The sequence below is a fragment of the Epinephelus lanceolatus genome, chromosome 16 (genome assembly GCF_041903045.1).
Source record: "Epinephelus lanceolatus isolate andai-2023 chromosome 16, ASM4190304v1, whole genome shotgun sequence".
Taxonomy (NCBI): Eukaryota; Metazoa; Chordata; class Actinopteri; order Perciformes; family Serranidae; genus Epinephelus; species Epinephelus lanceolatus.
Window position 1 is genome coordinate 27,661,586 of NC_135749.1, and position 24,118 is coordinate 27,685,703.

Here is a 24,118-nt window from a genome sequence, read left to right on the forward strand (position 1 = left end):
AAACACACTTTACAAAGCTAAGAAAAAATATTGTAACTATAGCTCTTGCTTGAGCTAATAATTGCTGTATTATAAACCCATTGTGTATCAGCCTAGAGAAGGGAGGAGCTGTATATTTACATTTTGACATGAAAGACACAAAAAAAATCCTCTCATCTCAATGTCAAGTGTCTAACTCCTGAAATAACTGTCCAGGTCTCTGACCCCAACATTTTCTCACAGTACCTTCTAGAGTGTGAGATCTAATGAATGTGACAACCAGCCCTGTTCTCCCCTACTCTTCTGCAGCTTACTGATACATTATACTACTGAATGTTTCTCTAGATAGCCTATAGCCTCTCTGACAACAATAGCTGAACTTACAGTGAGATGTGATCCAGCAGCCTATTAAAACCCACCCTGTTAACCTTTGCATTTAGAGACAATCCTACAGACTCAAAAGATGTCAAATGTCAGACGTTTCCTCGCCCTCATACCTCTGAACTGGGACACTTCTTAAAATACTGCACTCCTCAGAGAAATGTTCCAGAACATTCAGTGTCTACATAACACCCAGGTTCCCTTCCTGCCTCCCCACATCCAACTTTTCTGTCTGACGCTCAACCATGTGAGTAAAAGATGTCAGACAGGTGTAAAGCTTCACACTATTCAAAATAGCTTTCATGTGTTCTCGGATTCTGTCTTAATCCTCGTGGGGCTGACTGAGAAATTCACTGTTTGTCTCGAGGTGCTCTGTGAGGTCTCCTCCTGCACATCAGCTTAAACATCTGGATTTATTCCAACATGTAGGCTCACCATACTTCAATGTAAACATGTGGTAAGTCATGTTCTGTGTTCTCTCTAATCCAAAACCTCCCTCTAATACTCCCCATCCCTGTGTGCCTTGCTCACATCCATCCTATCGTATTATTTATTATTTTATCAGGCGTTTTTGGGTGAGCCAATCAGCACCACGGAGAGCTCCCGCATCCATCCGTCGTCATGGGCAACGCCCCGGTAGTAGCTGACACTTGGCAACGTCATTTGATTGTGACGTGGAATTTATTCAACAACAAAATAAACATTGCATATATATTTATGAAAGGTTTATGCAAACATATATGTGATGTGAACAGATGTGGTTCTCTGCTCTGATTGGCTGAGTCATGTTTGAGGCTCGTGCCAGCTGTAAATTACGCACTCATGCTGTTCGGCTAAAACAACACAATTAATCGTGTTTTTTAGCAATTCACACCTGAGTGTTTTGTGGTGTGTTAATGACGATAATTGGAATATTATGGCGTGATTACGTTGCTACGTAACTTATCCTACTTACGCACATTTTCTGTGCACCGTGCTCTCTTTTGTTCCCCATTGATGAAGCGACAACAGTAACTCGAGGATGTGTCACCGTGCACGGTAACCCCCCCACCCCCCACCGAGCAGGCGACTGGCCCTTTAAGGGTTATGTAGCCGGGCTGGCCGATGTAGGACGAACCGACCGTGCGTCTGCCTGCCTGCGCTCCCGCTGCCATCCCCATCATGGCCTCCACACAGCCGCCACCGACACCACCGAGGATGAACCGACCAGCCAGCGGCCCTTCCCTTCCCGGAGCGGAGACGGACGTCAAGCCGAAGCAGAGGCACCGGTAGAGGCGAGCCGCGCCGGGGAGAGCCGCCTCACATCCCATGCCACCCCGGTCTCCTCCATGCCTTCGTCTAAAGCCAAGTACAGCTATTCGATAAAGAGGGGTGCGAACCCGGGCGGCGGCGGCGGCGGCGGCGGCAGAAACATGACAACGAACAGGGATTATTCTGTTAATCTGTCGGTGCAGCAAGTGCTGAGCCTTTGGGTGCAGGGCACGACGCTGCAGCACTTCACAGGTATGCGGAATGAAAGGTGCCGTTTTTCTGTTTTCACACACACACCAGCAGCATGTATACTGTATACTACGCCCGGTGGCCACCGTCCATTTTAAAGCAGAATAAACCTACATGTGTGATGTGTCTCCTGACATGCTTGGTGGGCAGAGAGGGTACCACCTCAGCTCCCATCCACAGCTAGTGCCACTCCTCTGTCCACGCGTGCGGAGTCAGTGGCTGACATGAAAATAATCACAACATGCGGTTAATTAATCTTCCTGCTGCGTGAATGCACCTTGACTGTGTGGTAAATGAAGTGTCGCCCGCCTCCCTCCGCTCTGCTCCTGCCTTTGTCCTGCAGTCCAGTAATCAAGGGGCAATTAGCATCCTCAACTCTGGGCATCAGTCTGGGATGGACTGGACTCAAGTTAAAATCCGTGCTTTTCTCAATGTGCTTTTGAATGGTGGGGCCAGGCGATAAAAGCTGTAATATATGAGTATGAATAAGCTGCATATAGGTGGTTAGGGCACCGTGATGGGCTGAGGGGTTGATACAGATGACAGCGTCATGTACATGTACACCACAAAAAGTAAAAATGCCTGTAAGCTGATTTTCTTGTTCCATATGCAATCATTGCATATAGACCTGACTGACACACCTGCTCTCCAGGATCTTTGTTAACAAGCTTCAGGGGAGACGATCCTGGGTCGAGACACGGTCAGTCAAGTCCACATGATATAAAAAAACAATATAGGAAGAAGAAAAACAGTATGTTGGCATTTTATCTCTTCCTCTACAGGCTGAACTTCCTCTGCAAGAGCTAAATTGCCACCATCTGTTTAAATCATTATTTTGTTGCTGCTAAATGTACAAAGGGGGGAAAGGGGGTGATGTATACAGGAACAACAGGACTGCTCTGTCACATAAACACAAGATTATAGACATTCTTGAGTTCCTCCCTGCAGAGGGAGAGTTAAGCCGTGGCGGACATGTGGTCATAGTTGAGTTGGCACAGACCCATCCCCTGAAATGCAGCTGACATCCTGTGTTGAGAAACACATCAAGCCGGAAAGATAAAAGATGGTAGTTAATGATGCTGACTCAGCAGGAAGCTGCAGCGCATGTAGAAGTTTGCGGAAGCAGAGCTGCAGCAGAAAAGCTGGTGAGGGTAGACTTAAAGAGAGCAGGGTGCATGAAACTGCCACCCGATCCCCCCCTCAACCCCGCAGTTCACCGACCAGGTGAAAAATGACCTCCTGAGACATGAGATAAGGTCACGAGGAGAGAGTGTGTGAGCCCTGCACAACAAGAGTGATACGCTCTAGAAGCAGATGTGAACTTTTGATATACATCAACCCCTTTGCCCTTTCTCTGAGGCCCTCGGGAGTCGCTTAAACAAATGGATTTCCTGTTTATGATTTGTGTGCTCGCAGCAGTTTCACTTCAGCAAACCATAAAAAAAGCATAGCTTGCTTTATGGTTTGCAAATATGGCCACAGTATTCTGTTTTTGAGAGTTATGTTTCTATGAGGTTGACTTCAGAGGGTTGGTAGATATAGTTTTAGTTTTTAAGTTCTCTGGTTTTAAAATACCGATCTCTGAGATTTTTAAAACAGTGCATAGTGCAAGTGAATGCAACTGTTTTAACAAAGTTACAATAATTGATAAAAACAAAGCAAAATACTTAAAATTTCCTTGTTAGGTTGGCTAGTGTGGAGTTTTTATTGGTACTAGAGCTGGGACTAGATATCGTCTTATATTTAAGATATTTAATGTCATACCTCTTGTCTTTTCTGGTTTTAAAGAAACAGTGTAACATTTAGGGGACTTTAGTTGCATCAAATAGTGAGGATTAAAGATTGCAACCAGCTAAAACTTCTGCTGGTTAGGATTTTTTCAGTATTCATTGTTCAGGAGGTTTTTACCATGAGCCAAATTATCTGTAGAGGTCTCTTTCTCTCAAAACAGTGAGTTATACTGGCAAAAAAAGCAGTCTTACTTCACAGATCACTGTTTTTCCAATGCTGCTCGCCGCGGAAGCTGCTAACTACGGTGGCTGACATGAAAATGTGAATGTCCCAATCTAGAGCCAGTGTTTAGATTGTCCATTCTGGGCTACTGTAGAAACATGGTGATCTCTGTAGACAAGGACCTGCTCCCTATATAGAGATAAACAGTGCATTCTAATGCCGGGTTCACACTACACAATATCAGCTTGATTATAGCCTGACGCAGCGACGTACGGTGACGGCTGGGATTGTGAACGACAATGAGTGTCAACAATCCATTGTTTCATCTCGTGTAGTGTGTCATAGTAGATGACAACCGACACCACATCTGGGACGGCTCGCGACGTTCCAATAGAAAGTCTAGCATGTTTGATTTTCTTTTTGTCGTTCGCGACTGCTCCCGTCCTGTCTCGTCACTTTGACCAATAGAAACACAGAGTGATCTGCTGCTTTTAGATATTTCTTTTAGGGATGTTGCCATGACAGAGTAAAAAGGGAAAAATGATGGTGTGAAACAGCAGAGGCACTTTATCAACCCTGTGAGTACTGCCATTAGCATCAAGCTAGCGAACAATACTATTTCTTTATAATGGAGAATATAAAGTAAAAAAAAAAAAAAAATAGTGGCTTTTACTCACCACAACTGCAGAGGCTGAGCTTCATTTGAAACAGACTACATTACTAACAGGCCTTTATTTATTATTCCCTCTGTATTTTTATAGTTTTACTTATTTTCTGCTCCTGTTTGCCTTGATAAAGTTAATGCATCGCACCATCATTTCAAACTCAACACTTCCTGTATCTGTTTCACATTAAAAGTCCCTTATAACTTCGGTTTAGGGAATCCTTCATTTTCTAAAAAGGCTTTTTTGTGAAACATTTGCAGGAACTTGTTGTGGAGGATTCAGTAGCTTGCATGTTTGCGTACAGTACTTCAAATGTAGCTCCTGACATCTGGTAGCGCTTTGTATGTTACTACAGCAACATTTCGGCTGCCACATGAACAGACACAGTGACTGAAATAATAGTGATAACAATAAAAATAGGACAAGAATAATCCGATGACAACACACATGTCGTGAAAGACAACCGGGGATAATTGGTGTGGACCATCGTGTAGTGAGTCATGTGTGTCAGCCAAGTCGCGGCACGATTTTATGACTCCACGATCTAGGGCTGTCCCGAATACCATTTTTTAACATTCGGACCTTCGGCAGAATTTATAATGAATATTCGAATATTCGTTCACGGCAGAGGGGGGGGGGGGGGGTTGCCTCCCCGGTCTGCCTCCGGGGTTTTTTCAGACCTAATTGTATTGTGGAGTTTTGCACTGCGGCGACCGGATCTTTGCTCTCAAACCACAAAAAAATGTGATGGCACAAGAGTCTCCTTCAGTACATTATTATATGCTTTCTTTTGATTTTCACATTGGCTAGTCATCCTGTTTAATTTGTCTTCTGATTAAATCGGAACCGTTGAAACAAGTTGTAGGAAGTCTCTGCAAGTAACTGGTTGCTGGCAGACACTCTGGTTGGTTAATCAGCAGTGTTGTGCACTGTAGAGCCGATGCGCTGCTGGTTCTGCCGGTCTGAATAGAATATAATGTCTATAGCCTTACTGTTGTGTTTACAGCCTTATAGACTGAGTAGCTGAGTAGCTGAGTAGTGATGCGCGGATCGACCCGTAACCCGCGGGACTGCAAATGGACCTACGGGTTGGGCAGCAGTGATCGTCGGTTAAATCGGTCTGTAAATTATATCTTGACATTATTGGCTATTACTGTCATGGCATCCGAAGGTACTGATGTGTTGAGCAGATGACAGTCCGTGGTCGTTTTCAAAACACACTTGTGTCACGCACTCCAAAAGAAACTTGTTGACACTTTAAACAATAATTTATTGTACAAAATGGGGGAAACAAACGTTGACAAAAACGGTTTCATAATTCATATTAAATTCAAAAGATAACGAAAAAACAGCTACAAGTTAGAAGGAATAGTGATAAAGTGGTAAAACTTGGCATTGATCCACAACCTCAGACGGATGAGCTCAAGCGTGCCGTGTGCACAAGCTCAGTTGGTAGGCTATACTATATTTTTACATTTTTAACAATGCAATTTAAAAGTTTTGATTTTTATTGATAACCTACATTTACCAACAACAAAAAGACTACATTTAGCACCAAAAAAAAGTTAAAAAAAAAAAAAAAAAAGTAAATAAAAAAATGAATATTGAATACTAAATTTTCATAACGAATACCTACCCATAGAACGAATATTCAAATATCCGAATATTTGGGTACAGCCCTACCACGATCACTTAATGTGACATAGTGACTGTAGGAACGGACATAAATGTCGTGTAGTGTGAACAGGCATAACGTGACAAAAAAGGTGATCATACACTAAAAAAAACATTTTTATTATATCATATTCCGTTTTGCCAATATATCCCCTAAATCCTACACAATGGACCTTTATAGGCTGTATCACATCGCCCAGCTCTAATTTGAACTACTTTCAAGAATTAAACATAGAAATTCCAATAAAGGGCAGGCGGGGCGGAGGTGGACTTTTACCTGGGAGGCCACTGTTTGTGTCCTGTGTGAAAACAAAAGTGGAATTCAGTAACAACCTCCTGTGCTAGTATGTGTAGCATATTACGCTAGTGAGGTATGTCATGTTTCTTTTGGAAATGGTTTATTTTGAAAACACACAATGCATATAATGAGCATAAATTGGCCCTCCATCCCTGAGTGTCTAAAACTGATGCCATAGGGCACCTAGGGTGTTCTATATTGATTTGTAGGGCCACTGACCAAGTGTTGGTACTTTATGAGTTAGGAGTGAAAATGTGTCATAAATTTAGGTCTGCAAGAGATTCACAATTTGGTCTATAGTCCAGCAATAATTGAGAACAGCTGTATCATATTAATAAACTTTATTTGTATAACATCTTTTACGAGGTTATGAATTGTTTCACAGAGGAAAAACAAAATTAAAACAAATAAATAAAAGTACAGAGAATGAAATAAAACACGATAAAAGCAGTAAAATAAACAAATTAAACACGTAAACCACTGCTAGCATTAGTAAAAGGCTTTTTTTAAGATGACAAGTTTTAAAAAGTGATTCAAAAGATGATAGTGCTTCAGATCTTCAAGCAGGAGGTCCAACACTAAAGAACCCTTACTGCAAACCCTTTGCCTTGAGCTGGGTTTGGTGGATTTACCGTGCAGTGTTCATGAGAAAGAACTAAAGAGACACTTCCAGCCTTATCACCACCAGCCAGCCTCATCCCACCTCTCTCTGTCTCCCTGTACCGGGACCAACCCGTCATTCTTCCTCCTGATGGATGAACCCAACACCCCTGCAGAGCTCCTGCAGTCCCTCCACTTTGACGTGTTCATGTTCTGCAGCGGCCTGCGTGCTCATGCAGAAACTGACCTCTTATCAAGCCACCGAAAAAAACATGATCCCCTGATTTTTTTTTATGCCTCACTGTTGACCGGCAAGCTCTAAAGCTGCCGTGCGGACATAGACCTCGTTCTGTAGTTGCGGATTAGCTGAAGTTAATGCCGTGCTCTGACTGTGTTTTCGTATCTCTGAACATGACACAGCACTTGAGCGGAGCGCATCTCTCGGCCCATAGGTGCTGTCTCTGAGCTGTGACCACCTGCACCACTGTCCCCTGAAATTAAATGTTCAGCTCAGCTCCCAGCGTCTGCTAAACAGGAAAAAAATGACCTGCCAACAGTCATTTCTATCAGCTGGAGTAAATAACAAGCCGTGTATTTTCACAGAAACATTTCACCTTACTGACTTTCTCTCTCTACTTTTTCATTTAAATCTTTATCACGTTACATCAAGCTTGTTATTCATCAAGACTTGAAACAGAAACTCTTTAACCAGGTCATTTAAAAGTTTAAATGCTGGAAGCCAGCATGGCAGGTGACGGTAACCCATTTATCCACCACAGACAGATTTTGCTGACATTTGGTTCTCAGCGGGTTACAGTTTCAGACCCCACCCATCAGTGTTGTTCTCAGCAATAGAGGAAGAAGTATTCGGATCACTACTTAAATAAAGGAACCAATATCTCAACTTACTAATACTCTGTTACAAGTCGATCTAAGTAAGAGTGTAGAAGTATTTTCAGCAAAATATACTTCAGGTATAAAGAGAAGTACTCATTCTGCAGAAAAATAGAATCTGTGACTGATATATTTTTAAATCTGACATTGTTGGATTGTTAATGCTGGTGCATTGACACATTGTTGTAGCTAGTCAAGATGAGGCTGGTTTTAAAGTCTTTACAGTTTGGTCTAGGGATGCAGCGATCCAACTTTTGCAGTCCTGGTACCAATACCCAGGCTTTGAGTATCTGTCAATACCAAGCACCAATCTGATGCCAGTGTTGAATTGATAAGTTGTACGCCTCACTGGGTGTGTTTATATGCACAAAATGTTCTTGTTTTTGCCTTTATTCCAAAAAAGACAATATTCCAACTAGGTATGCTCGGGATTAGAGGTCTAAACAATTAAATGCGTGCCCCCTCGCTAGTCGGCACCAGAAATATTAGTCGGTTAAACCTATAAGTGTTTCATTCATTTACATGGCAGCTTAATTGTCATGCAGCCACCCGCCACTAGTGGGTGCTACAGAGCCATCACACAGCAGTCCCCCAGTCTACTCAAGTAATGCTCAAGTAGACTGGAGTTTTAAGACAGCACGATGGGAAATTGGAGAGATGTCCTCTCGTAAAACCAGTGTGGTTTGGCAGTACTGAGTTCTGAGTTTTTCTCAGATAATGTGCAAGGTTTACATTCACTGCATGGTGCAAAATGCCTCTTATTTCAGCTGAAATTTAATTATAATTTAGATCAAGCAACAAACTGCATCGGGCTTGGGTTGGGTTCGGTCAGGAAAATGCGGCCCTTCAAAGGGTCACAAGATAAACCTGAGAGGTCAGGAGATGATCACTGTGGGAGGAAAGATGTTTGGGTTTTTTTAGTTAGTTTTTTAGCTTTTTAAATTAAAAAAAAATGTGTCACTGGTTTAACCTTTAACAATGCAGTTTATGAGCTTACTTAGCTTTTTTTTTTATGTGAAATCCTAGTACTTGTAGTTGTCAGAAAAATGTAGCTGCGTAAAAAGTTGCAAATGAAACGAAGTATGACTATAGAAATAGCATAACATGGAAATACTCAAACTAGTATCTCACTATTGTTCTTTAGTAACTGTTCAGGCTTTCAGTGGTGCTGGTCACGGGACCTGATGACAGAGGTGGGGTTTGTGGGACACATCCTCCCGTGTCCCTTCATGCTCCCGTGTTGAACATTGTGTTAATCCGTCCAGGCTTAAGTTGGGCGACAGATGCCTGGCCTGTGCAACCGGGGGCTTTTCTCATTTGTCTGTTTTGTGCCTCCTCGCCTCCTCTCTCCTCTGTCCTCCTGCCTGTGACCCGGAAATCAATCTCAGTGCGCCAGCTTAAACGACATCTCAATTTAAAATGCATCCTGAGGAGACAGGAGTGAGCGGAGAGGAGCAGTGAGTGACGGTGCATCCATGACGTAGAGGCGTGACACACAACTGATGATGCAGCTGTGCCACAAGTTATATTTAATTGATGCTTTAAAATAGGGATGGGAACTGGTACAGTAAGCCCATGTTGCGTATAGAGAGATGTTTCAGCATATTGCAGCTGTTTCCTTGCTTGAAATGATCATTTTACAGATTACAGGCTGCAAATGAAGCCATGCTTTAGACTGTTTCTTCCTCTCTGCCATGACTCCTTCTTTTCGTGAGTTTCTATCAGCGTAGATGCCAGGGGTGCAAATCACAAGTTTCACCATGATACAATATTAAATCAATTATTTGGTCAACAGTACAATATTTAAGTAAAGTCTGCCACAGTATGTTTTTTTCCATTCAAGGGGCTGAGATTGATATGAGACGATATCAGTAAATATCCCGTTGTCTTCTTCTTGGCTGCTTATCATCGTTTGCCTGGCACTAGGTCGCTAGCACTGTTGAATGTTAAGGTAGGAGGTGTGCTTGTACGGAGATGGTGACACAGATGTGCCATGGGAATTTCAAAATAAAGGCATGTCTTAAAGATGACGATATGTATTATATTGGATAGTTGATCACTCTATCAAAATATTGATTTAGATCGATGTATTGTTACACCCCTAGTAGACGCATGAGTTTGATATCATTATTTTGCAATGTGCAACTATCAGAAAAACATGCCTGCGTTGATAAAAGAAACCGATAAGCTCGGAACTGGAGCTGGTTCTTGATTCCCATCCCTCCTTTAAAATGATGCTGTGAAGCATGAATATCTCATTTTCTTAAAGTCCTGTTGCCTTGACTCCTCTCTCCCCGTGTCTCTTCCTCGTCTTCTCCACTCGCATCTCAGCTAGGAGGGACTAAGACATAAGGAAAGGAGTCGAGGATGTACAAACTGTGACTCGACAAGGGATCCTAATGAAGCAGGGTGGGATGTTCGAGGTATCATAGTCAGGCCGAACAGTCTTTCACACTCGGCTGCTTATAATCAAAGTCTGAACCATATGACCTGAGCGTTGCTTGAGCTCCTCAAAAGGACCCCTCTCTCCTTGTCTCCTTGGAGACACATTTAAACGATCGGGACATCCTTGATGATGGCGGACCTTGATTGATTTTCGGGTCATGAGGCAAGAGAACGCAGGAGTGAGGATGGGAGGAAGCATAATTAGCAAAATGAAAAGAATCCATCTCTCTGAATCTTGCACTACTCGTCCTGTCACAGATGTCTCTCTCCTCTCTTGCAATGGTAATGGCAATGGTTGGATCTAACTGGCATGCCAATTCACGCAGGACAAAAAGTGTTACTGCGCTGTCACATCTCTCTCCGCCCTGATTGGCAGCTGATTGCCAGATCAATGAGAAGATGTAGACGCTCAGTCGACTGTGGAACAACGAGGTTAGATGGATACAGTAAAGAGCTCCCTCTGGGCTGGAGGAATACTTTGTTTACACCACACAACAATGTCGCATTTCCTGTTTATCTCCCATCATCCAAACAGAACAGGCTTGGGCTTTTTACACGACATTCCTCCGCTTTGGATTGGTCGTTTGCCTTCCTCAGTCTTTTCTTCTAGAATAATCTCATGGCCAGCTGGCTTCTCCTTGCTCCCATGGTGCCAGTGGTTCAAAGCAAGGCCCCTCGCTGGCAAATGGCGACGAGGCCGGAGCTCTTTAAGTAAAGGCAGTTTGTAGAAAGAAAGAATAAGAGAGAGAGGGATGAGGAGGAAGAGGCTGAGATAGATTCTGAATGGGGCTGACCTCTGATTTGGTCCAGTGTCTATGAAGATATACATATATACTTATGTCCTTATGTAATCAGTTATTAAAGCAAAGTTTTGCAACTGAACGAGCAGAGCAAATGTTAAATTCTTCAGCTACAGCCCAGCTCACAAAAGGCAGCTATAAGCAATTGTTTGAGACCAGATTTTCCATTTACTGCTTAGTGTCTAGCTCGCTGCAGCTCGTGTGAAATCTCACTCTGAGCGGTTTTATACATCACGACCTGAGGTCCATTACCATGGTCGGCTGCCTCCTCGATGAGCCCTGACTCAGATTGTAGCGGCTGTAGATTGAAATCCTCCCTCGCAGGCGTGTGCAGCTCCTAAAGAGTATCTGTGCATCCTGATCTGTAGCTGCAATCTGCCCTCAAACAAGGTCTGTCATGTATTGATCTGTAAGAATGCATCAGGAGATCTCCCAGTGGCACACGTAGCAGGACAGCATTCTGCCTGAGCAATGAAATCTCTGAATTTGCGTGACAAGGACATTTTATCTGTACCTACCCAGGGAGGAATATTTATCCTGTTCTTCACTGTGATGGAAAAACCTTAAAGATCGATCACTTTCACTCCATCTCTGCTTAAAGGGGCACTGCGGTGATTTAGTACTGCACTAGTATTGCATGGGCGGCTGTGGCTCAAAAGGTAGAGCGGGTCGTCCACTAATCGGAAGATCATTCCACATGTCGAAGTATCCTTGGGCAAGATACTGAACCCCAAATTACTCCTGATGGCTGTTCCATTGGTGTGTGAGAGTGGATTAATGTGTAGCTGAGTAGCTAGTGGCACCTTGTACGGTAGCCTGTGTGTATGAACGGGTGAAGGTGACATGTAGTCGGTAGACTAGAAAGGCTATTTAAGGGCAGGTCCATTTACAACTCACAGATCAATTAAGTAACGAATGGTCAAAATCGAAGCAGCCAATACGTCCCGACTTGTTCTCCCTATATGGGTCAAGCTCATAAAGAACTGGATGCTACATTTTCCATAATGCAAATGGATTTAGTCTTTGATTACACCCTCACTTCCTCGTAAATTCCACATCCAAAAATCCACACCTTGAGTTTGTAACACAGGCTTTTTGTTGCAAATGTCATCTCGGAGCCCAAGATGAAGTTGAATTAACCCTTTTGATGTCACAGTGATGCCATTTTCTCAGACTTGACCAAGAACATATTAAATGTCTGTTTTCAGACACTGAGCAGGATTAATCATCAGTAGTAAACTGACATTTATGCCTAAAATCTGTGGCTTTTTATGATTGATTAACCTGTTGATCATTTGTGGATCAGTTGATATGAAACAATGATGAAATGATGAAACAACAACATGAAATACAAATTTGTGTAGCCAAACTGTAATTTAATCTTTGATTTAATCTATATAATGCCAAAAAACAGTAAAAAAAAAGATTGTGACTTATGTCCAAACATATAGACCGAATTGCAATAGGTCCTTTTCCACCAACATTTCCAGGAACTTTTATTACCAGGAATTTCTTTACCTGGGTAAAATTATTCCTGGTAATCTGTGTGGTTTGCGTTTCCACAGCACCTCAAAGTTCCGGAAAATGTATTCAAATCAGGCTGATGACATATAGGGTATAGTGGTAAAAGACGTAACGGAACAGAAGTGCGGAATGCTACAAGTGTGTGTTCCGCCAATCAGCGTTCTTCAGCAAAGAGCTCCACCCCTCAAGAATTGCGGGGAACTGAAAAGTCCTACCCCCTTACTAGGTACTTTTTTCAGGGAAAGTTTGGGGTTGAGGGAGGTTTTTTCCCCGGGTAATTTTGGTGCAAACGCGCCAGGGTTTTTCAAAATCCCAGATACATGATAAAAGCTCCTGCGGTGGAAAAATATCTTCTGAGTTGAAAATCCCTGGGGCGTGTACATAAAATGAAACAGCGCTGAGCAAACACTGCCGTAATGACTTAGTTTATAGCCACCTAAAAATAAATCAGTGTAAGCGTATGCTATATGTACAATATTTCCATCTCTTCACCTTGACATCATACAGCCTTTTTCTGATGGGAAAATTAAAGCCGCTATCTCAGAGCCATCAGACTCCATTGACAAAAACGGTAATTTTACTTCGCAGAACACTGGAGTTGCTGGTCTACAGCTGCCTCTATCAGTTTGTGTGTAAGATAAAAAAGGAGAAACACACAAACTGATGCTGATTTTTTTTAGGTTGCGGTAGGCCTCGTCCAGTAAATTTTGTTGTTTACGATCTGTGTGAGTAGACTAGGTTTATCAAAGATGCTAGCAAAACAGCACAGTACATATAGGTTGGACCACTGTGGTTAATGTCTTTGAACGTTACAGTTACTGCTGAAAATGACGACAGAAATAAACAAGTTTGTTGATTTCACATAGCTTCGCAATTCAAATCAATTTCCAGTTGTTGACCAGGAAGTGATTGTTGTTGTTAGTGTGATGCTACGGTGATTTGTTCAGTTGAATTTACAATGATTACCAGAGAAAAACATCAAATCCCCAAATTTAAGAGGCTGAAAGCAGCAAAAGTTTGTATGAAAAATTGCTTGAAATATTTATCAATTATCAAAATAGTTGCTTGATTTTATTACAATCGACTACTTGCAGCTCTTGGAGTAAAAAATTGAATTGCTTCCTTTGAATTGTGCTGGAGTAGAAGTATTAAGTAGAGTGACATGTAAATACTCAAGTACAGTACCTCTAAATTGTCCTTAAGTGCAGTAGTTGAGTAGTACAAATCATTTTTAAAGTGAAAATTTACCTCTGATGAGTTCATGAATCTGGAGCTATCAAATCACTCGTCTGTTCTGTCAGAAATTTGTGGAAAACAGTCACCATAGTTTTGTGTTTTTCACATTGTTTCCCATGGGTAGTCTGTAGTCTGTATCTCATGTGTTTTGTCTCCCTCCCGTCAGAGATGTGGTACTGGGTGTTCCTGTGGTGTCTCTTCTCCTCGCTCTTCGTCCACGGGGCGGTGGGGCTGCTCATGTTGGTCATGCTGCAGCGCCACAAGAGGGGCCGCCTCATCACCCTGGTGCTCGTCAGCGTGGGTTTCCTGGCCTCCCTCTCCGGAGGCGTCATCACCAGTAAGTACAGTCATACACTTTTTTTTTTTTTATTTATATGGTAATCTTTTTTTTTTTTAGACTGACCTCAACAGCGTTCAGCATCCAGTCATCCAGATAAAGACAGGAGGTGACAGGGAGGGAAAGAGAGTGGGATGGAGGGAGTTTGTGTGTTAACTCCTGTCAAACAGAGGAGGACAGGAGATGACAGTGAGGTTTCAGACACGTGTTTTCTTGGTTACCTTTCTTTTTTGTTTATGTAGCACAGGAAGCTTCGATTATATCTGGATGATGATAATTAAGGGTGGTTATTGGTGCATTTACAAGGTTTGTACACCCAAGAAAAATAATGGCTAACAATCTAAGTGCAGTAATGTAGCCTCTGAAGACAGATGGTGTTAAACTGTCACAACATTACATTAGAGTTGGGAAATAGTTGGAAACTAGTGCCAACATGATACCTGCAAGGCTAGATTACAAATTGGGCAAAGTGGGTTCAGACCCCCGGGAACCCTGACCAATTAGTTTAATCCATTTCTGTTAATACTTAATGCACCACTCAGTCACAATATACAGTGAAATAAGAGGGGCCTTAAAGAGGCACTTCAGTGATTTTACACATTAAGATCAGTTTACTGGGCATGGCCAGCACCATTCTGTGAAATCTGAATTATATGACAAAGAGATGCCATCAAGTTTCACTGTGGGGATTGCAGGATGCAGTGTTAATGGACCTTATACCAAACTACAAACTAAAAGTCAGGACATTTAAGTCTCTGCTGTGTTGATTTTAAGATGTGTTACACAGGTCAGCTCTTAAAGAGTGTTTCAACGTCATGATCACAGCAATTAATGCAAATTCAACCAATCCCTGTGAATTTCACGCAATCTTGCAATTTCGTCCAATCACCGCAACTTTTCTGCAACTTTATCAATCATTGCAGTTTGCCATGAGTTTTCCAATCATAGCAGTTCCCCCCAAACTCACTTCCTTGTGTCTGTTTGTGAGATGCAGACAGGTGATGCAAATCTTCTGCAAGAAAGCGGGGGAAAACCGTTTTGTGCACTGTGCAACTTTTAGATGGAACACAAACAACATCGATAGAAAAATCACACACACAAAAAGACTGAAACCTGTTGACAACAGATAAGACAAGTCGCTGTGATAGAGTTTGTTGCATCCAGATCTATTGCATGTTTTGAAAGAATCAAGGTGAGTTAGATTAAATATCAATGGTGGGTGATAATGTTAGTGCAGAATAAATCACAGATTCAGAACAGTGCGGTTTTATTCTCACTGGAAAGGTTTCCTTTACATTTTTAATGAATCTCACAAAAAAATAAATTGTAGCTATTTCACAATTGTCACTTGCTCCTGCAATTTCTTGCAAAAATCTCTCTAAAAACATTGCGGCATGCAACAACTTTGAGAAAAGCTGCTGTGAAATCAAGCCTTGTAGGCTTCCAGGAAGCCCACAAAGATTCAAGAGAGGCTGAAAGTCAACACCTGCAGCAATACCTGATCTTGAGGTCCCCATCTTTCTAAATTAAATATAATTAATGCAAAAGTCATGTGACAAAAAAGGTCTGAAAACAAGCAGTCAGACAAGATATTTGTTTAAGATTTATGTCTAAAAAGCAAACAAACAAAATCATGTTCGGACATTTCATACCACTGTTTGGTCAGTACCAAAATACTGTTGAGGTTCAGTACCCATCCCAACTTCACAATAATCCACACCTTGGATTAGTTCACCCAGTGTGGTCTGATAAATACTCAAGACCAGGGCGGTAAAAATAAATGGATGATAATAATGATTAATGAGGATATTTTCTGGTATTGACATATTGCAGCAGAGGGCTGTTCAATTACAAACTCCATAGTTTCAAATCGGAAATGTGGAAGGGCCAAACATTTCTCAGCAGGCGATTCAAAACCTTTTTTTTTTTTTTTAGCTTTTGGTAGTGACAAATTTTAAACAAATGCAAATGAATGTAGTAAAAAATAGCAATGTTCAATGTTTCACTTTTAAAATGTAAAAATATACTCTTGGTCACACGTGTATCTCAACATCTGGCACAACACATCAAAAGTCAATATATACGATAACATTGAAAGTTCCAAAATTATAATACAGAATTATGGCACAAAAGAAAATAATAAATATTGTATCCCAGTTCTACCTTTACGCCACATTTTCTGGCTACATTGTGTCACATTTTTATTTATATTTGTTTACCTGAACACGCTTTACAGGTTGTCTGTTAGCAGATGCAGCAGATAATATTTAGGCCTTGCTTTGTCTTTCATTACCTTGCACTCACTGTAACAGAGTGTGATCACAGGGTGTGTAAACAGACCTAAATCTATCTGAGTGTAGGGCCAGAGCTTTTCAGGGCTGAGCTCAATGAATCACTCTCCATCATAGATGCAAGCTGGTCCCCAAAATAGAAAGACACTTTATTATTAATGTGTAGCAATCAGGGAGAGCAGACTATTGACTGTGAGCACACACACACACCCACACACCCCTCAGTCTCACCCTCCATGTGTACACCAGCCTGGCTTAAAGTCAAAGTGTGGTGGAGCAAAGGCAGCAATCTCAGCCGAGCAGAAGGAAAAGAAAGGTCACGTTGTGTTGGGGAAAGAAAACATCAACCTTTAAAGCCTCCGAATACTGGGTTTCAGATCCTGAGCATTTCTCTGGTAGATAGCTAACTAAAGATAGTTCATTGTTGAGCCTCATTCCCAGGTTGTCGAGCTGGAAATGAGGCTCAACAATCAGCTTTTCTCTCTCCAGAGTGACACACAGCACTTTCAAGTACCCATAACTATATAACAATCAAATGTTTTTGTTTATTAAGAGGTGAACAGTGAAAAAATCATCTGATCTGTTTAATCAGGATTGTGAGGGTGTGTTTTGTGGCAACATAAGTAAAGACAACCATAACTGCCTTCACATTTTGATTTTTAATTCACCTTTAAATGACTGTTTTCAACTTCCGTTGTGTCAAGACAAGGCTCTTTAGGCCTATATTGGTTCACATTTTGCCAAAGTAGCACCATTAAAAGTATGCCGATATACAGTAGCTGCTAGGGGGTTCTCTTTGCAGTGTACCCCTGGATGTGCAGACAGTAATCACTGCTGGGTTACTTAAATACTGATGAAAACTTAAAATGTGATAATTCTAAAGCAGGTTCTGAAGTTACAAGGAGTGACATTTTTCGATAATGTCTAAGGGGATCTATAGATGTTTATTCACACTGGAGGACATCTGAGGTAATGACTTCCTCAGGAAGTGCAAGTCACACTGAATATAAAAATATGTGTGTCATGGCTGTGTGTTAAAAAACAAGTAAAGTCCACACACCAAAAAGCTCCAATCAAGTGTGATTTATTTAAAGCATGACGTTTTGAGCCATGTCGGCTCATCCTCAGATGCTTACATGTCTGTGTGTTCACATTTAAAAGAGAAGAGTTAAAACTCTGAGGAGGAGTGGGATGTTTGACGCAAACTGCAGCAAACAAACATTAAGAGCCCTGTTTGAACAGTTCAGCAAATTGGAGAAGTGAGCATCTGAGAGTAATACAGTGAGAGCAGTAATGTCACTGCAGCAAATCATGTGGGGCAATTAAGCAGCAAAACTAAAAACTTTTAGCCTCTGCACAGCATCTCTTTTAATGTGGAGTGGGACAGCAGCTCTGCTCTGATCTCTGCTATGTTCACATATTGGAGAATATTGCCAATATTCTCCTCACTGATCATGTGTTATTTCACCCACAGCAACTCATCTGCACGTGCCTGTGTGTAACAGAGTGTATGTTGGTTGAAAACTGGCCGACGTAGGTGTATCTTACTATTTGTGCCCTTTAAATGATATCAGATAGGGAAATACTGCACCATTCTGACTTTAGACCAGGTGTGTTATTGAGCAATGCTGCAGTCGCTTTCAATACACCAACAATGTGCCTGACCACACCTCATATTAAGACCTACTATATGGGCACACAGATGAGGGAAAGTACCTTTGCTACTCACACAACATGAGGGCTGCATCAGTCTGAAACTAGAAATGACAGATGCTGGCAATGCTGCTCTGTGTGCTGCTTTGCACCAGGTGTAAGGGCTCTAAGGGTTTTAGAGTACATTAATAGCCTCCATCATGAGCTGTGTGTGTTGATAAACCAGATGAACTACAATAACACCGGCATGCACCAAACCATTTTACCTCAAGCAGTATTAAAGTGGTTTTAGCCAGTTGCCCCAAATTGCATTTAATTGTACAACCGCATTCATTAAGAATATTTAATATCTTACATGAGGAGGAAACAGAAGATAACTGGAAACATAGCAAGGACAGAATTAGTGTAATGTTATTGATAATGTTATTATTTATTTCACTGTGTCTAAATATTTTTAAATCCTGACTGGTGGACAGAAATATGTGAAATCACCCTTTTCCCACTGAGTCATTTTAAACTACTGAAAGGGCCCAGCCAAACAAAAAAACAAAAAAACAGACAGAAATAACTAAAACTGTTTTAACCACAATTGTGTGTTTATGTGGAGCCCCACTGCTCATAGCATGACCTTTAAATCTAACATTATCGTCTCTGTTTGTTTAGCTTTGAGCCAAAATCAGGCCACTCTGTTTTGGTTTTGAGATCAGAGATTCAAAAAAAGTCCCTCTCCTCGCTGTCTGTTCCCATGACAACGGCCTAAACAACATATTATGAGGATGAGCGTGAACACAGTATGTGGCTGTGCGTCGAATAACATCCTCACATGAACGCTTCAACCATCTTTGAATAAATATTCACTCACAAAAAAACAACTTTTGTGCAGAGTGCTGGACTCCTGGTGGGAGGCTGAAAAGGCGAGGACGGATGTGTTTGTCCTCGCTGTGAATGGACAATCTGCGGTAATGGTGACAGGCTGTGACAGACAGCTGTGTTTGTGCATCTGTGTGTATTAACACTGGTGATGTGTGTGTGTGTGTTTTCCCCCCCTCAGGCGCGGCGGTGGCGGGGGTGTACCGCGTGGCAGGGAAGGACATGGCACCACTGGAGGCTCTGGTGTTCGGCGTGGGCCAGACCACCCTCTCCGTCATCATCTCCTTCTCACGCGTCCTCGCCACTCTGTGAGGCGAAACCCCCTCGACATGTTGAAGCACAGACGCTGAGACGAGAGCGAACGACTCGAGCCAATCAGAGACTTTAAGGTGGCTGGGTTTGTAGATGGAGAGGAGGCAGAAATGCTCTGGACCTTAGGGGCTGGATGAAGGAGAGAGCGCCCCCGGTGTCTCTGCTCTGTTACTGCCACAACCACAGAGGGAACTCAAAGCAGGCCGGTTGTCTCCGTGTCAGAGAGCAGCACCAGGCGGAGACGGTGCCATCCTCAGCTTCTGGACTTGAAAGCCATGTTTTCGGGTGTTTCCAGAGTTCCATCACTTCTTTGTGCCAACAGCCTTCTCTGGGACATCCAGATGCCTTTATGGCCACTGACTCTCGAAGGCTTTCTGTTGCACTTGTGGGGAAAGAAATCCTCTTTTTTAAAAAAAAACAGCAGAGTGACGACCTGTAACGATCATCTGATGATCTCTTTTGGAGATCAGTGTGAGAACAAAAGTTGAGCAATGAGTGGTGTTTGAGGGAGTGACAGCCCAACAGTGTTCATCAGCAGAAACACAGTTATTCGTCAGTATTAAAATCAGCCTCACCTCCAGGTCTTCACAATGTTCAAGTTCAGATTATCATGATCATTCCTTTTCCTTAAATGGTTTGAAAGCTGCTCTATCAAACTCACGAGCGAGATGCAACTTTGAATTTTGCACTTTGTAAATGTTTGAAACGCTCTTTGCCGTAGGAGGTGTGGAATCGGTAGACGAGCAGGAGAAAACCAGCATTGGCACTTTGTTTGGTTTGAAATATTGATTCATTGTGTGCCAACGAGAACTCCGATTGATCCTAAGGAATATTTAGACTCAGTGGGATATATGCTTGTTTTACTTTCTTGCTGAGAGTTAGACAAGGAGTCAAGTCTGTACGATAGATATGGAACTACAACCAGGACTCAGGTAGCTAAGCCTAGCATCAAGACTGGAAACCCATGCGCCTTGCGTTTTTGGAAGAGCGCCATGAACGCCTCAAGTTGAGAAAACAAGTCAGGAGGCCAGCAATAATCATCCATCCATTCATTTTCATAACTGCTTATCCTCTTGAGGGTTGTGCTGGAGCCTATCCCAGCTGACATCGGGCGAGAGGCAGGGTACACCCTGGACAGGTCACCAGACTATCACAGGGCTGACACATAAAGACAGACAACCATTCACACTCACATTCACACCTACAGGCAATTTAGGGTCACTAATTAACCTGCATGTCTTTGGACTGTGGGAGGAAGCTGGAGTACCTGGAGAAAACCCACACTGACATGGGGAGAACATGCAAACTCTGCACAAAGGTGTCCCTCCTGGGATCGAACCAGGAACCCTCTTGCTGTAAGGCGACAGTGCTAACCACCACACCACTGTGCCGCCAGTAATCATGTTCATCCTAAATATAAGTAATGATAACAATGTTTTATCTTTAACCAAACTATCAACCAGTACTAATTCAAACAATAAAAATAAACACTGTGTTTATTGTTGCTGCAGTAAATCTTAGCCCACGCACATGTGTTGATATAAGTGAAGCAGTTTCCCAGAGGGCCCATTCACTGGACCTGTTCAGGGGTCCAGACATTTCTGTGGGTGGGCCTGGCGTATGTTATTTTTTTTTACACAAAGCGACACGACACAATGGACTCCCTGGTCGCTTAAACATAAATCCCTGTCGGCTCTTTTTGGTTTTTTTTTAACCGGCATTTGTTTTTGTGGATTCATGGATTGACAGCGTTGCGTACTTCCAAACGTTCTCATCCTAGAGGGTGAAAAATGATTTGGGCTTCAGTTGGCGGTTGCGTTCTGTAATCTTTAGTCTCATATGACAACAGGTGTCTTATTGGCAAAATAGTACTGATATTATGTTGCAGTCACAGCTGTGATTATGGAGCATTTTACAACAGCCTTTGAATGCAACCCAGACAATCGGAATCGGGGACCGTGTTTTGTTGCCTTTGTACAGAGTCAGGCTAGCAGTTTCCAGTCTTTACGCTAAGCTAGGCTAACTGTCTCCTGGTTCCAGCTCCGTATTTACTGTACAGACCTGAGAATGGTGTCGGTTTGCTCATCTACTCAGCAAGAAAGCTAATAAGTGTACTTCCCAGAACAACGAAGTATTCCTTTTATACAGATAGAGAAGGGCCTGGAAGCACCCTTGAGCAGATATGATTTTAGGTCTAGTTAGAGAGAGATCCATATCAGGTTCCTCTTATTCAGGTTTTAGAAAGGATGTATTGGTATTAAAAAGGGTTGTTTTGCTGCTTGAGAGTCACATTTTCAAACTATTTGGATTTTCTGTGGTAACGATGGAATCCACTGCTACAGTGTAAACCCCCCTGTGGAAAGCCATCCCTCCCTGGAGAAGGACGATTCTGCTGCTCAGACGGCCATTTTTTCCAATGGCTCCCTCTTTTCTTTGTTTTGCTTATTAACCCATGTTCCTTAAGTTTAACTTTGCATATTGCACTGAAATATACCTGCCTTGTTTTTAGCACAGTGTGCGATGATACTACTCTGGTGTGACCCGACCCAGTAATCACAGTTATTACACACAGGAATCAGTGATAACACACACTGATGATCTTGTTTAGGTGAAGCAAAGAATGTGCTTGAAGCTACTGTATTAAGTCAAACTGGATTTATTGTGTTGATGCATTAGTTTTTCACTGAGAAGAGAAAGATACATTGATTTTATTTAAGTTTAATGCTCATTGCTTGGCCTATTAGTCCTCCCAGAATTCAAACTAATTCTCTTGTGTGCAGCAGGGTGAGAGGAGTAAGGCTGTAATGCCAAAGTATCGCTCATGTTCTAGCTTTATTTACCATCGTTGTGTCATTAATTGATATCACAGCCACGATTTATAGTTGTTTTAGTTTTAGAAACATTTGCACATTGGCTCGGCCCCCAGACGTGGTTCAACTTCATCAAAAACAGTTTATATGAATTTGAGGGAAAGGAAAAGACTTTTTGAGTGATTAAGTGTATGTGCTGTGTGATTTTGTAGCTCAAAGTGTATTTATACGAGTTATGTAATTGACACAGCTCACCTTCAGTACCAGCTCAGCACATAAGAGGGCGACGTTGCACAGAAATGAAGTTGCAGCCTGAATGCCTGAAAGATGATTGTGGATTTTAAAAAAAAATGATGAAAGTGCTTCAGAGTGTTTTGATACAGACAAAAAGTTTTCTATCCTAATTTTCCCCAGAAAAAGTCTAAAATTAGAGCGAAGTCATCTGAACACCTCCCTTTTTATCCACTGAATGCTCTGTACATCATCCATACTACCTGCTTGAATGTTTTAGCGCAATTTCAGGGACCAAATGTGAGTCGCTGCTGATGACTCACCTGCTGTCATAGCAATGAAATCTCTGTGAAGCTGTATGTGAGGCAGTTTCTGCATGTTCGTATGTGTGTGTGGTTCATAGGAGACATTATGAGTGTCGTTGCTGTATTTGGTGTATATCTGTGCGGTTGTGCATGTGAGTAGATATCATTGTTTATTTTCTTTCAGCAGAGGGGGTTGTTCACATTTTTCGGTGGCCCCATAAAGCTTCAGAAAGATTAAGGACTTAAAGGGACACTTGGTATTTTTGAATCTGGAAATAATTTTCCCATGTTTTTGTGTTTAAGTGACTAATGGAGACAAAAGTTTTGGATAGTGGTCCAGTACTGAGAGAGGCACAGTGGTGAAATAGGCTGTAATGTGATCCCTACAGGCAACTGTGCACCAACAATTTACACCCACTAAGGCCCTGTATACATGTATACAGATATTTTTTGAAATAGACATTTTCCCCCTCCGTGTTAAAAAATAATTCTGTCCACATGACCGTGACCATGACAAATGATCTTTGTTCACATTAGAATGCAAAAACAACTTGAAACACTGCAGTCTACCTCAACACAAAGGTAGTAAATGTTACCTTTTTCAAACCACCTACTGGATCTCATCACTGTTGATTACCGATCAATTCAAGGATGAAGTTACTCACTCAAACATGCAAGTGATGCCCTGGACATGCAAAGTCTTGACAGGGTCTTATTTAAAACTGTTGTGTCTGGTGGACTTAAAAACAGTGGACGCTGAAGTGGAGCAAAAACACCGGGTGCAGCAGATGTCTCTGATTGTCCATGAAATGGTGGAGCAACACCAAGTCTAAGGCCACGTTTACACGAAAAAGATCTTCTCATTTTGGTTTAGAAAAAAGTTCCGTGTTCAGACGGCAACGTTTTGATAACAATCGCCGTGCACATGGATCCGCAAAAATGACCAAAAGCACTGTAGTATACATGCCAGGCCAGTAGTTGGCAGTGTGACTTTGTAATGAAACAACACGTTCCTGCGTACATGTGCTTCCTTCTACAGAGCGGTGATGTATAAACTAACAAAATGGCAACGACATGTGTGGTTGCCATTTTGTTTGTTTGTTTGTTTGTTTATACATTTGTGTGGACGCACAACGAGGTGAACTACAGTAAATCTACACTTCGCTGGAGAAGTGTTGATAAATTCAATAGGGTGAGCAGCACAAACAGTCCGCCATTGTTGTGATGGTCAACTCTCTCGTGCATGCCTAGTGTAGTGTATAGTGCACATGTGCGAAAAGTCTCTGTTTTCAGAGGAACTTACCGTTTTTGGTTGAAATCATTGTCATATAAACAGGACCTAAGTGTAAACAAAGTGATA

At 42.1% G+C, this 24,118-nt stretch overlaps 1 protein-coding gene across 1 annotated transcript; it reads left to right on the plus strand.

Moving 5' to 3' along the window:
- Positions 1–1,335: 1,335 nt before the first annotated feature.
- On the plus strand, positions 1,336–23,225 carry tmem170b (transmembrane protein 170B). Its single transcript, XM_033636605.2, has 3 exons — positions 1,336–1,863; positions 14,116–14,286; positions 19,282–23,225. Exons 1-3 carry the CDS (start codon positions 1,689–1,691, stop codon positions 19,410–19,412), a joined length of 477 nt encoding a protein of 158 aa, XP_033492496.1. The 5' UTR covers positions 1,336–1,688; the 3' UTR covers positions 19,413–23,225.
- The last annotated feature ends 893 nt before the right edge of the window (positions 23,226–24,118 follow it).